At 46.3% G+C, this 14658-nt stretch overlaps 1 protein-coding gene across 1 annotated transcript in view; it reads right to left on the bottom strand.

The window, feature by feature from the left end:
- LOC144096771 (chitinase-3-like protein 1) overlaps positions 1-14658 on the bottom strand; it is a 1054958-nt gene that overhangs the window by 982273 nt on the left and 58027 nt on the right. Inside the window, exon 2 of the mRNA XM_077629650.1 lies at positions 5128-5152. Coding sequence (XP_077485776.1) covers positions 5128-5152 — 25 coding nt within the window. The remainder of the gene's footprint in view (positions 1-5127; positions 5153-14658) is intronic.

Genomic DNA, 14658 nt, shown 5'->3' with positions numbered 1-14658 from the left:
GTTCACCGACTGTTGTGATGGCATGATGGTTAAGTTGTATAATGAAAAGGCCACCAAAGATAATCTGTGCGCGCGGCCCGAATGGAAGTTGATGAAAATGACGGTACTCAAAAATAGCGCCAGAGACTGGCAGTTTAGTGCACCGGCTGTTGTGATGGCATGATGGTGCAGTGCTATAACGAAAAGGCCAGCCAAGCTAATCTGTTGGCGTGGCCCGAAAGGAAGTGTATGGAAATGACGGTACCCAAACATAGCTCCAGAGACTTGCAGTTAAGTTCGCCGAATGTTGTGATGGCATGATGGTGCAGTTGTATAATGAACAGTCCAGCCAAGCTAATCTGTTCGCGTGGCCCGAATAGAAGTTGATGAAAATGATGGTACTCAAACATAGCGCCAGAGACTGGCAGTTAAGTTCGCCCGCGGTTGTGATGGCATGATGGTGCAGTTGTATAATAAAAACGCCAGCCAAGCTAATCTGTTCGCGCGGCCGGAATGGAAGTTGATGAAAATGACGATACCCAAACATTTCTCCAGAGCCTGGCAGTTAAGTTCGCCGGCTGTTGTGAGGGCATGATGGGGCAGTTGTATAATGAAAAGGCCAGACAATCTAATCTGTACGCGCGGCCCGAATGGAAGTGGATGAAAATGACGGTACAGAAAAATAGCGCCAGAGACTGGCAGTTTAGTGCGCCGGCTGTTGTGCTGGCATGATGATGCAGTGCTATAATGAAAAGGCCAGCCAAGCTAATCTATTCCCGCGGCCCGAATGGAAGTTCATGAAAATGACGGCACACAAAAATAGCGCCAGAGACTGGCAGTTTAGTGCGCCGGCTGCTGTGCTGGCATGATGGTGCAATGCTATAATGAAAATGCCAGCCAAGCTAATCTGTTCCCGCGGCCAGATTGGAAGTTGATGAAATTGACGGTACCCAAACATAGCTCCAGAGACTGGCCGTTTAGTGCGCCGGCTGTTGTGATGGCATGATGGTGCAGTGCTACATCTAAAAGGCCAGCCAAGCTAATCTGTTCGCGCCGCCCGAATGGAAGTGGATGAAAACGACGGTATCCAAAAATAGCGCCAGACACTGGCATTTAAGTTCGCTGGCTGTTGTGATGGCATGATGGTGTAGTTGTATAATGAAAAGGCCAGCCAAGCTAATCTGTTCGCGCGGCCTGAATGGAAGTTGATGGAAATGACGGTACCCAAACATAGCTCCAGAGACTGGCCGTTTAGTGCGCCGGCTGTTGTGATAGCATGATGCTGCAGTGCTATAACTAAGAGGCCAGCCAAGCTAATCTGTTCGCGCGGCCCGAATGGAAGTTGATGAAAATGACGGTACTCAACATTGCGCCAGAGACGCAGTTTGTTGCGCCGTCTGCTGTCCTGGCATGATGGTGCAGTGCTAAAATGAAAAAGCCAGCCAAGCTGATCTGTTCGCGTCGCCCTAATTGAAGTGGATGAAATTTACGGTACCCAAACTTAGTTCCAGAGACTGGCAGTTTAATGCGCCGGCTGTTGTGATGGCATGATGCTGCAGTGCAATATTGAACAGGGCAGCCAAGCTAATCTGCTGGCGTGGCCGGAAAGGAAGTTGATGGAAATGACAGTACCCAAACATAGCTCCAGAGACTGGCAGTTAAGTTTGCCGAATGTTGTGATGACATGATGGTGCAGTTGTATAATGAACAGTCCAGCCAAGCTAATCTGTTCGCCCGGCCTGAATGGAAGTTTATGAAAATGATGGCACTCAAACATCGCGCCAGAGACTGGCAGTTAAGTTCGCCCGCGGTTGTGATGGCATGAGGGTGCAGTTGTTTAATAAAAACGCCAGCCAAACTAATCTGTTCGCGCGGCCGGAATGGAAGTTGATGAAAATGACGGTACCCAAACATAGCTCCAGAGCCTGGCAGTTAAGTTTGCCGGCTGTTGTGAGGGCATGATGGTGCAGTTGTATAATGAAAAGGCCAGACAAGTTAATCTGTACGCGCGGCCCGAATGGAAGTTGATGAAAATGACAGTACACAAAAATAGCGCCAGAGAGTGGCACTTTAGTGCGCCGGCTGTTGTGCTGGCATGATTGTGCAGTGCTATAATGAAAAGGCCAGCCAATCTAATCTGTACGCGCGGCCCGAATGGAAGTGGATGAAAATGACGGTACAGAAAAATAGCGCCAGAGACTGGCAGTTTAATGCGCCGGCTTTTGTGCTGGCATGATGGTGCAGAGCTATAATGAAAAGGCCAGCCAAGCTAATCTGTTGCCGCGGCCCGAATGGAAGTTGATGAAAATGACGGTACCCAAACATAGCTCCAGAGACTGGCAGTTTAGTGCAGCGGCTGTTGTGATGGCATGATGGCGCAGTGCTATAAAGAAAAGGCCAGCCAAGCTAATCTGTTGGCGTGGCCCGAAAGGAACTGTATGGAAATGACGGTACCCAAACAAAGCTCCAGAGACTTGCAGTTAAGTTCGCAGAATGTTGTGATGGCGTGATGGTGCAGTTGTATAATGAACAGTCCAGCCAAGCTAATCTGTTCGCGCGGCCCGAATGGAAGTTGATGAAAATGATGGTACTCAAACATAGCGCCAGAGACTGGCAGTTAAGTTTGCCCGCGGTTGTGATGGCATGATGGTGCAGTTGTATAATAAAAACGCCAGCCAAGCTAATCTGTTCGCGCGGCCGGAATGGAAGTTGATGAAAATGACGGTACCCAATCATTTCTCCAGAGCCTGGCAGTTAAGTTCGCCGGCTGTTGTGAGGGCATGATGGTGCAGCTGTATAATGAAAAGGCCAGACAAGCTAATCTGTACGCGCGGCCCGAATGGAAGCGGATGAAAATGACGGTACAGAAAAATAGCGCCAGAGACTGGCAGTTTAGTGCGCCGGCTGTTGTGCTGGTATGATTGTGCAGTGCTATAATGAAAAGGCCAGCCAAGCTAATCTATTCCCGCGGCCCGAATGGAAGTTCATGAAAATGACGGTACACAAAAATAGCGCCAGAGACTGGCAGTTTAGTGCGCCGGCTGCTGTGCTGGCATGATGGTGCAATGCTATAATGAAAATGCCAGCCAAGCTAATCTGTTCCCGCGGCCCGATTGGAAGTTGATGAAATTGACGGTACCCAAACATAGCTCCAGAGACTGGCCGTTTAGTGCGCCGGCTGTTGTGATGGTATGATGGTGCAGTGCTATATCTAAAAGGCCAGCCAAGCTAATCTGTTCGCGCCACCCCAAAGGAAGTGGATGAAAATGACGGTATCCAAAAATAGCGCCAGAGACTGGCATTTAAGTTCGCCGGCTGTTGTGATGGCATGAAGGTGTAGTTGTATAATGAAAAGGCCAGCCAAGCTAATCTGTTCGCGCGGCCTGAATGGAAGTTGATGGAAATGACGGTACCCAAACATAGCTCCAGAGACTGGCCGTTTAGTGCGCCGGCTGTTGTGATAGCATGATGCTGCTGTGCTATAACTAAGAGGCCAGCCAAGCTAATCTGTTCGCGCGGCCCGAATGGAAGTTGATGAAAATGACGGTACTCAAAATTGCGCCAGAGGCGCAGTTTATTGCGCCGTCTGCTGTCCTGGCCTGATGGTGCAGTGCTAAAATGAAAAAGCCAGCCAAGCTGATCTGTTCGCGTCGCCCTAATTGAAGTGGATGAAAATTACGGTACCCAAACTTAGTTCCAGAGACTGGCAGTTTAATGCGCCGGCTGTTGTGATGGCATGATGCTGCAGTGCAATATTGAACAGGCCAGCCAAGCTAATCTGCTGGCGTGGCGCGAAAGGAAGTTGATGGAAATGACAGTACCCAAACATAGCTCCAGAGACTGGCAGTTAAGTTTGCCGAATGTTGTGATGACATGATGCTGCAGTTGTATAATGAACAGTCCAGCCAAGCTAATCTGTTCGCCCGGCCTGAATGGAAGTTTATAAAAATGATGGCACTCAAACATAGCGCCAGAGACTGGCAGTTAAGTTCGCCCGCGGTTGTGATGGCATGATGGCGCAGTTGTTTAATAAAAACGCCAGCCAAACTAATCTGTTCGCGCGGCCGGAATGGAAGTTGATGAAAATGACGGTACCCAAACATAGCTCCAGAGCCTGGCAGTTAAGTTTGCCGGCTGTTGTGAGGGCACGATGGTGCAGTTGTATAATGAAAAGGCCAGACAAGCTAATCTGTACGCGCGGCCCGAATGGAAGTTGATGAAAATGACAGTACACAAAAATAGCGCCAGAGAGTGGCACTTTAGTGCGCCGGCTGTTGTGCTGGCATGATTGTGCAGTGCTATAATGAAAAGGCCAGCCAATCTAATCTGTACGCGCGGCCCGAGTGGAAGTGGATGAAAATGACGGTACAGAAAAATAGCGCCAGAGACTGGCAGTTTAATGCGCCGGCTTTTGTGCTGGCATGATGGTGCAGAGCTATAATGAAAAGGCCAGCCAAGCTAATCTGTTGCCGCGGCCCGAAGGGAAGTTGATGAAAATGACGGTACCCAAACATAGCTCCTGAGACTGGCCGTTTAGTGCGCCGGCTGTTGTGATGGCATGATGGTGCAGTGCTATAATGAACTGGCAAGCCAAGGTGATCTGTTCGCGCCGGCCTGGCTTCGGTACCCACTTTGATGAGATAAATTTCATTTGAGACATTTCATTTTTATATCCTTCACCCAATGAAGTAGTGGTAGCAAGGGTTTTGGCACCGTCTGGAGTGAAAAAAAAATGTGTTTTGAGGAATGTATATTGCGCAAGAACAGTGTCACATATCTCGGCAAACACCCGAACCGTGCCGTAAGGAAAGGTTAAAGGTGGGAGTGAAAGAATAAAGGAAGAGATTTGGAGTAGCGTGCGGCTCGAGAATATTTTCAGCCACCTGGGGATCTTTGACACTTGTTGACATCGCACAGCTCACAGGTTCCTCTTTGCGCTTTGCCTCCACCGAAACGAGGCCACTGCGGGCATGTTTGAGCGCAGATATAGGCGTGGACAACACCACACACATTTTCAGTCCATTGAGTCATATAATGCTTCCGAAATAAGAGACATGCTGCGCACGAAGACGCATTAGGAGCTGCAGTCAAACAGCAGCGCCAAAGTTAACGCGGAAAGAGCCTTATAAAGGACGGCATAATACTTACGGTGGGTCTATCGATTCGGCAGAACCTACGAAGAGAGTGGTATGTTGACATCAGGGGTGGCAAGAAACAAATAGTTTTTACAGCGCTTGATAGCGTTGCCTGCAGGCCAGCCAGATAATTGTCGCTGCCAGTTCTTCAATGAGACCCTTGAAGAAAACCCGATCCAATTTTCGGTCTTAGTAAAAATTGTTTTTTTTTAAACATTTCTTACTGCTTCCTAGGGAGCAAAAGATGCATTTGTTGCTGCCCGCACAGACTCATGAAATGAAGATTGATACGGGCTACGTGATCTCCCTTTTGAAATGTAGTGCAATGCAGATTTCAGGAATCCACACCCCAGACACTGTTTTTACGGCAGCATAGGTTGCTTAGAAGGAATTGAATTCAGTTCAATTTATTTAGCAACTCTTTCATTACAGAAAGGAATGCAAGAGTAAGAACGAAGAGCTGCTACAGCAGCACCTTGACAAGGTGCCCCTGTTTCCTGGGAACGGATCGGTTATGCCTACACTAAAACTAAATCTGTAAATGAAACAATATTATTGCAATGAACGTGCAGTGACAACAATGTTATACAAAAGAAAGCGACAAGGATTAAAACATACAATGCAATGCAATACAAAGAATAAAGAATAGAAAGTGATAGAGATTGGAAAAAACTAGTGCCCTCAGAGATCAAAGGAATTAATACGTATGAGAGTAATCGCTGATGACGTACACTTTTAAAAACATGTAAAACATCGAATGTACGTTTCCCGCCCATGCAACCCAGAGTGAGAGGCCTGCCCTCTCCAGCAGCAAGGCGGAGCCATCCCGGCACCGCCAGAAGGTAATGAGAGGTGAGGATGAAGGTTCAACTCATTCCAGACAGTGTCAGCGCACAAGGAGCGCCATTAGTGCCCCACCACTAGGCCAAGAAATAAGCCACGCCTCCCAGCCACCCGGACAAAGTCGACACATGTTGGTGGACAGATATAAGAAACTCATTAAATCATTTGCACAGTCAAATAAATAAGAGGCGTATCGCACGCGCTGCAGAAAATACAACGCTGTTGTTACAGATCTGCTAGAATATCGTGAGTACGAATTTACAGTTTTTATAGTTTTCATGCCATATCTTGAAATTATTATTAACCAAATGCTTCCTGCTGCTTTACACAGTAATAATATCTATATTATAGTTGTGGACTTCTTGGAGTAAAGTGGGCATACGATACTGCAAACTTTTGTTTCATGATTCGTGCGTTAACATGAAACCAACCATACATCTACCATACATCTCTTATACTGATATCGCAAAATAAATTCTGGTGGGCCCGACAAAGTGCATAAGCGAAAAAAGGCAGGATTTTACTTGAGGAATATTTATATTTTAAAAAAGCATTTAACTCGTGCGCATGTGTGATTGGAAGGGCATTGAGACGGGGAAATAACTCTGCGTGAGCGTCATAAGCCACACGTCTTATATCACGAATCGCTTTATATTCTAGAAGGAAGAGCTTATGAAAGTTTGTCCTCTAAGTGGCACCCCAGACTAGATTATATTGATATCAGGAGAAAAATAGCATTAAAGGCGAGTGGTTTGTCTTGGTTGGAAGTACCTCTCCAAAACTGCAAAGTATCCCACAAGTCTTAGCCAAGGGTTTCATGACATGCTCTACGTGCATATCTCACATCAAGTTTTCGTAGAATATCACCCCCAGAGTTTTTCTTGATTTGCTGTTTTTATTCTGTCAGAGCCTATGTGGAGGTTAATAACACGCTTAGTATATTTTTGTGATGGTGAAAATAAAACAACTTTTGTTGTGTTGTTATTTCTTTCTAAACAATTAATTCTGCTCCATTCAAACAATTTGATCACGACACCATTCCCTAATTTCTCGAGTTTGCTGTTATCGTTGCACTGAATGAAAAAGCTAGGATCACCGGCGTAGCTTACAAAAGGTATTTTGCGGTATAAACCGTTTCTCAAATGAATATGAACCTTAGGAGTGCTAGAGGAATGCCACGAAAACCATAGTGTTCTATTTTAGGAGGCAGAGTATTAGATTTGTTCTGCTGAAAGCTTTTAAAAAGTCATTATACACACCTAACCTTGATTCTCTGTGTGCGAATCCGTTGAGGAGCTGTTTCGCTGTCAGAAGAGCTAATTCCGTGGTTGTTTTGGGGAAAGCCAAACTGGTGCTTTGGCAATATGTTATGCTTTTTACAAAATGAAGTGATGAAGTGAAGTGCGTTTGATTTCACCATTCACCCTTTCTTTTTCCCTTTTCCTCTTTTTCACACTCCTATTCTATAATCTTCTCTTCTTTCGCCCTCACCTGGAGTAGCATGCTAGGCCAACAACCAGGCAGACCCGGTTGACGCACGAATGATGAAATATCAGTTTGCAGTATCGTATGTCAAATTTACTGAATGAATGCCACAACTCTGGTATAGTTATTACTGTATTAAGCAGCTGAAGCATTTGGTTAAAAATAACTTCCAGATATGGCATGAAAATGCAGTGTTTTATGTTCGGTGTCCCCGAACACCTTACGGCATTTTCTTTCTGGTCGCAATTTACAATAGTAGTAAGATATTTATTGAATTCATCTGCCTGCTCCGCAACACTGATTTTCATTTATCACGATCGACAAACGTTCATTTGCTTAGTAGCTAGTTTCAGTAGATCGTTGATCTCACTTCATAGGGAGGCAGTCGCAGTGGTCTGATGCCTGATTGAAAAGATTTTCAAAATAGTCTACTTTTTTATTCCCTCAGGAACTTTGTTGTATAATCCCTATATTTCTTGAAGGCAGAGAAGTCAGTGGGATTTCTGGTTTTTACGAAACGGAAATACAAGTCGTCTTTTTTTCGGATCATTCCAGCACACTCGTCTGTGTCTTCAATCTGAGTGGGAAAGTAATTGAGCTCTTGAGATAATATCGCGAATAATGAAAGACGTTGGGCAATTGGTACAATTTTGAAGTGTTCTTTTATTTGCGGTTGAAATAAATGGGTAAATGGACATTTATATTTTCGTCAACGAAAGTTGATATTGCACAATCTAATGTAGAAGAACTTATCGTTGGGCGAGTTGGTGCATAGTTTTCTTGGGATGGCGTTACGTACACAGGAAATAGCAGAAGGTGAGAGAGATAGAAAACTGAATTTATTGCTTTCTCAATAGCATATATAAGCACTATTACCACGTGCAAAAGAAGGAGGAGGAGGTAGAGAATGAAGTAGATGTCAAGTCAGGCCTGCATAGGTTAGCAAAAGCAACGGAGAAAATTTTTTTTCCCTATGATATTAGGTGACCGAAGTATCGCTAACAACATTATCGCCTTTTTTTATGTGGAATGCTTCTGAAGTTCATCACTTGAAAGAAAAAGGCGATAGCGATACCGCGGTCACCTTGTATGATAGGGAAAATAATTTTCTCTGTTGCTTTTGCTAACCTAAGCAGGATTGACTTGTCATCCCCTTCTCTTTCTTCCCTCTCCCCCTACTTTTGCACGTGTGAATTCTGCATATATATCCTATTGTGAAAGCAATAAATTCAATTGATAGTTAGCGCTCTATCTTTTATCTTCTGCTCTTTCCTGTGTACGTCTTTTCGTGTGCGCAACGCCATCCCAAGAAAGCTATGCACAATCTGTAGCCGCATTTGCGATGAACAAATAAAGAAAACTTTCAGAACTGCAGGTGATGCGTGTAGGTTCTGTTGTCACATTAGCGCAGTGAAAAGAATCTAAAGGAGTTTGCAGGTGGAAGATTTCTCAAGTAGATTTATATTACAATCGTCACCGATAGTGACGTTCAATTCGATCTACAATCCAAATCCACTATATTTCCAACCTACAAGTTGGGCGTCCCCAGGCAAAAAACTGTCACAGACAGCTTGACTGTGCCCAGGGCGTCTACAGGCAGCATGACGCAGTGGCCTTCACAGCACAATCAAAATGAATAAGAACATGAAGCTTATACCTAGAGCAAATGCAGTGCTTCCACTTCCCAAAGAAGTATACACAGAGCAGATGTCAAAACAGAATATGAACATGAAGGTTATACACATAACAAATGCCATGTTTACACTTCCTGAAAAGATGAAATCAAGAGTTCGTTGAAAACTCGTCTGGTCGGGGTGAATCATAAAACATGACATGGAAGACGCCGACCACAACAAAGAAAAGAACACACAAAACACGTTTCGGCTCCCATATGGGAGCCCTGTTCAGAGTAAAAAAAATGAGAAGCGGGTGCGCGAGCTTATGTATGCTTGAAAAGGGGGCGCCGAGAGCGTGCGTAAGCAGTTCTCAGAATGCCGCAGTTTAGGTTCAAGGTGTGACCGGTCGTTTGTATATTCAGATTCCAGGCGAAGACGAGGGAATTTCCTCTTTTCTGCAGCAAGAACTTGTGCCTTGCCCGAGTCGATAACTTGCTGTTTCGATATGCAGTGTTCGGCGATAGCACTGGAATCAACTTTCCTGTTTTTAACGTCGTCATTGTGATCTTTTTGGCGCCTTTCGAAGTTACCAGTTTCGACAATGTAGACGCAGTCGCAGTCGGAGTAGGGAATGCTGTAAACCACGCCGGGATATTTTTCTTTTTCCAGGACGTCCTTCGCGTTGATCGGAGCATGTCGCGGTTTTCTGGTCGGAACGTGGGCAATGTCAACATTGAAGGTGCGCAGAATGCGTGCCAACGCCTTGCTGATTCCAGGGGTGTAGGAAACAGTGGCACGTTTCAGGGAAGAAGACAAGAAGACAGCAGTTTCAAGTTATGGTCGACAAAGCTGATTTTCTACCGATGCCACGAAAGATGTTCGGTAGCCATTTCGTAGGGTATTGCCGCACAATATCAAAGTCCTGTGCCTAAGTCTTCGGGAGAAATGCAAATGCGTGGGGTCCTTTTTAATAAGGTGGCAGCAACCTATCTCTTGTGTGAGGCTAGGTGGGCGGATCTAAAGCTGAGATAACGTCCCTTGTGCGTACATTTCATAAAAACGTTGAATGATAGTTTGCCACCATCGCGTTTTACCAAGACGTCTAGAAAGGGCAATGCACCGTTCGTGTCGACTTCGGTGGTGAACTCAATGGCTTCCTCTATGGAGTTCAAATGTGATGAAAAGGCAGGCAAAGCGTCTTTTTGAATCATGCAGAAACAGCCGTCAAGATGTGTGATGAAACCTATTGGCGGGTGAGCAAATGTTGCAAGGGGCCGGGATACGACAGACTCCAGGGTGAGGTTCGCGACGGTAATGGAGAGAGAGAGGCACCCATAGGATTGCCATGAAGTTGACGGTAAAACAGGCCTTGGAGTACAAAATACGTGCTGCTGAGGCAGAACTGTAGGAGTCTACAGAGGTCAGGAACGTCAATAGGGTTTCTTTCAAGCAAGGATCTGTCAGACTCGAGAGCAGAAGAGCAGGCTTGTACGGCAAGGTCAACAGAAACGCACGTGAAAAGCGACTTGACGTCCAACGACACTAGCAGCTCGTTGTCGTCCGGTGATATGTCGCTTACCTTCTCGATGAACTGAGCAGAATTTCGTACGTGTGTCGAGCCGCAACCCACAAGAGGTGAGATGATGCGATGAAGGTAACCAGATAAGCTGTGGAGAGGGGAACGGCTGCAGTCCACGATCAGACACATCGGCATACCTGTCTTGTGCACTTTGGGAAGGCCGTAGAGGACGGGGGCCGAAGAATTGGTGCAAATGAGTTTGAGGTAAATTGGATTGTGGGTAAGAGGGACAAAACTGTAGACGTTGGTGAGAATTTTCTGTAAATCGCGCTGCACCTTAGCGGTTGGGTCTCTGTCCAGACGGCAGCAGGTGGTGTCATCTTCAAGAAGGTTCTGCATCCGGCTCACATAGTCTTTCCGGTCCAAAAGGACAGTGGTGTTGCCTTTGTCGGCGGGAAGTATGACTAATTCCTTATTGTTGCGAAGGCTCTTAACAGCTTGGCGCTGTTCCGTAGTTAGAGGGGGCAGGAATCGCCCCGGGTGGTACTTGAAGAGTACACTGACAGCACGAGCCTTTGCTTCATCTCGACGTGCCGCATCCACTTGATTAACAGCGATCTCCGAAGCACAAAGCCGCTTTTTAGCGTCCAGGGCGGGTCCACAGTTGGAGTTGAGGCCAAGGTTTAAAACGGAAAGTTCAGCGTTGTTGCGGAAATAGGACAGAACGTTGTTGACAACCGTTGCAGGTGCAGCTTTGTAAGTAGTTGACAGGGATGGCAGGAGCCGTTGAAACTTGTTTTTGTGCGAGACTTAAGCGGAACGGGAATACATTGCAGCTTTATGATTGGCATGCAGTTGAATGCTGGCAAACTGATCCGGGTAGAGCGACTGCAGTCGACATCGAGCGAAAAAAGCTTCATTTTCTAGGGCTTTCAGCTTCTCTTTGCACTCAAGTATCCTTGCTTGAAGAAGAAAACGTTCAGCTTTGGCGATAACACTGCGTCCGAAGCTTGTGCAGACAGGACGAATCAGGCGAAGCGAACGAGGAATAAGGGCTAGAGACTTGCACGTGAGATTGAACTGAAGGTGGCCATTGAACGATGCCACACGAGTTGTTAAGGGCACGTACTGATGGATGCTTGTAACGATTGGTTGCCCGTACGCTCGTAGAAGGTTAATGAAATCAAGAGTTGAACGAAAACTTGTCTGGTCGGGGTGAATCATAAACCGTGACATTGAATACGCCGACCGACACAACGAAAAGAACACACAAAAGATGTTTCGACTCCCGTACGGGAGCCTTGTTCACAGTAAAAAACGACAAGCGGGTGTGCGAGCTTATGTGTGCTTGAAAAGGGGGCGCAGGAAGCGAGCATAAGCAGTTGTCAGAATGCCGCAGTTTCGGTTCAAGATGTGACCGGTCGTTTGTATAATCAAAGAATACAGGCGAAGGCGAGAGAATTTCCTCTTTTCCGCCACAAGAACTTCTGCCTTGTCCCAGTCGATAACGTGCTGTTTCGATAAGCAGTGTTCGGTGATAGCACTGATATCCCCTGTCCTGTTTTTAACGTCGTTTTTGTGATCTTTTAGGCGCCTTTAGAAGTTACCAGTTTCGCCAATGTAGACGCAGTCGCAGTCGAAGTAGGGAATGGTGTAAACCACGCCGGGATATTATTCTTCTGGAAGAACGTCCTTTACGTTCACCAAAGCATGTCGCGGTTTTCTGGTCGGAACGTGGGCAATGCCAACATTGAAGGTGCGCAGAATGCGTGCCAACGCCTGATTCCAGGGGTGTAGGGAACAACGGCATGTTTCAGGGAAGAAGACACAGCAGTTTCACGTTCTTGTCGACAAGGTTGTTTTTCGACCGATGCCACGAAATATGTAATTAGTCATTGCGTGAAAGTTATTGCCGCACCATATCAAAAATCTTTCCCTGTCTTCGAGAGAACTGCAAATGCGTTGGCTACTTTTGAATAAGGTGGCAGCAACCGATCTCTTTTGCGAGACCGGGGGGAGGGGCGGATATAAAGTGAGATAACGTGTGGGTGGGTTCCCTAAAAACGCTGAATTATAGTTTGCCACTATCGCGTTTTACTAAGACGTCTAGAAATGGCAATGCACCGTTCGCCTCGACCTCGGTGGTGAACTCAATGGCGTCCTCTATGGACTTCAAATGTGATGAGAAATCGGGCAAATCGTCTTTTTGCATCGTGCAGAAATAGTCGTCAACATTTCTGAGGAAAACTTTTGGCGGGTGAGCAAATGTTGCAAGGGCCCGGCGTTGCAAGGACATTTCAGTGAAGAGCCTTGAAGTAGTGAGACGGTACTTTCAATTCTTTCTTGAAATTGTCAAGTGCATAGTATTTACACTCTGTTGTTGTAGCCATATCGATGTTAGTGCCAAACTGAGTTTGGAAAACTATTGAAAGTTCTACTATTGCATTTTGTTCAAACCTTCTTTGCAAATGATTTTTACCATGTGTAATGATTCTGTCTTTTTAGCACAAATTTTTCCGCCTAGTGTCCAAACAAATTTCCATCCTGTCTTTCGTTTCTGTGCTACTGCGGCTCCCAAAAGCTGTTTTACCTGCCTAGTCAGATGTTCACTGACAAATATAGAAGCATCAATTTCGAAACAATTTCGCGAGTGGAAGAACGTACCTTCCTGGCTTAAGCCAATATATCATTTCGCTTGTCACGTCGTACGAAGGGTACGACAGTGCTCTTTCCATAAGACTTGTCGGTTGGTACTCTATGCCAAGTGTCAACATCTTCCCGAGTTGCCGGCTCCCCTACGATTTCACAAATCTTCTGCAGTGTCAAGAACATCTCCGCTATCAGGCACACCCTTAATTTCAAGATTATTGGCCTGTGACTACTGTTCTAATTCTGTTATTCGCGTGTGCAGTTTCATTTTCTGCAGCGAGTTCTTGGTTGCAGGTGAGCGTTGCGGCATGTTCCTCACGTAGAGCCTTTATCTGTGCGGAGAGCGTGTTAACACTGTCACAAGATTAACTACAATATTCTACACTCTGAAGAACTGAACTTCAGCACGGATTTCCCATTTAAAATCCTCAAGCGTCCTGCTAAGCTCCTTCACGTTTGACATGGAAAATAACTGATTGAAAACATTAGGACTGTTCTGTGGCAGCAGTGCGCGCAACAAAAGGAAGATAGTAAAAAATGAGGAGAACGTTCCTCCCCTGTACGAGAAAGAACTTGGATGAGCGTTGTGAAAAGCGCACGCACTGCTGCAAAACTGAGGAGAGCGCGCGCAAGCGGCCCGTATATGTAGGCGCGGTCTGTGGCTTGGTAGGACACGGCGCAGGCGCGGAAACGTCGACGTTCATCAGCTGATCCCAGAGGATAACGGTGCAACGATTCTCGTCGCAATCGACGCTTTAGCTTTTCAGACACCTTTTTCCCAGCGCAGCTCTTACCCACGCAGAAGCCAACGGATCGCGCCGATGAAAGTATGCGCTCCGCACCTGTACGAGAAAGAACTTGGATGAGCGTTGTAAGAAGCGCACGCACTGCTGCCAAACTGAGGGGAGCGCGCGAACGCTGCCCGTATATGTAGGCGCGGTCTGAGGCTTGGTAGGACACGGCGCAGACGAGGAAATGTCGACGTTCAGCAGCTGATCCCAGGGGATAACGGTGTACGATGCTCGTTGCAATCGACGCTTTATCTTGTCAGACACCTTCTTTCCGAGCGCAGCTTGTACCTACGCAGAAGCCAACGGATCGCGCCGATGAAAGCATGCTCTCCGCACCTGCACGAGAAAGAACTATAGGAGGAAGAACTTGGATGAGAGTTGTGAAAACTGCACGCACTGCTGCCAAACTGCCTTTACAGAACTAAGAAGTATACTTTGAAAGGAAAAAGAGCAGTCGGGTCTACCGTCCAGTGGGCGGTATATAACAGCAAAAACACTTTTTGTCATTGTAGTGTTAATGCTTCCTAATCAGTTGTCATGGCAGAAGATTCGGATAGCATGCTACAAGCAAGGTTGTTTGAAACAAGCTGTAATACTCCCCCACATTGCCATTTGCACCTGATTAAGCACAAGCTCTGGAA

The sequence above is a fragment of the Amblyomma americanum genome, chromosome 7 (assembly GCF_052857255.1).
Source record: "Amblyomma americanum isolate KBUSLIRL-KWMA chromosome 7, ASM5285725v1, whole genome shotgun sequence".
Taxonomy (NCBI): domain Eukaryota; kingdom Metazoa; phylum Arthropoda; class Arachnida; order Ixodida; family Ixodidae; genus Amblyomma; species Amblyomma americanum.
Note: the sequence above shows the minus strand (reverse complement) of the source record. Positions and strands in the feature narration are given on the sequence as shown.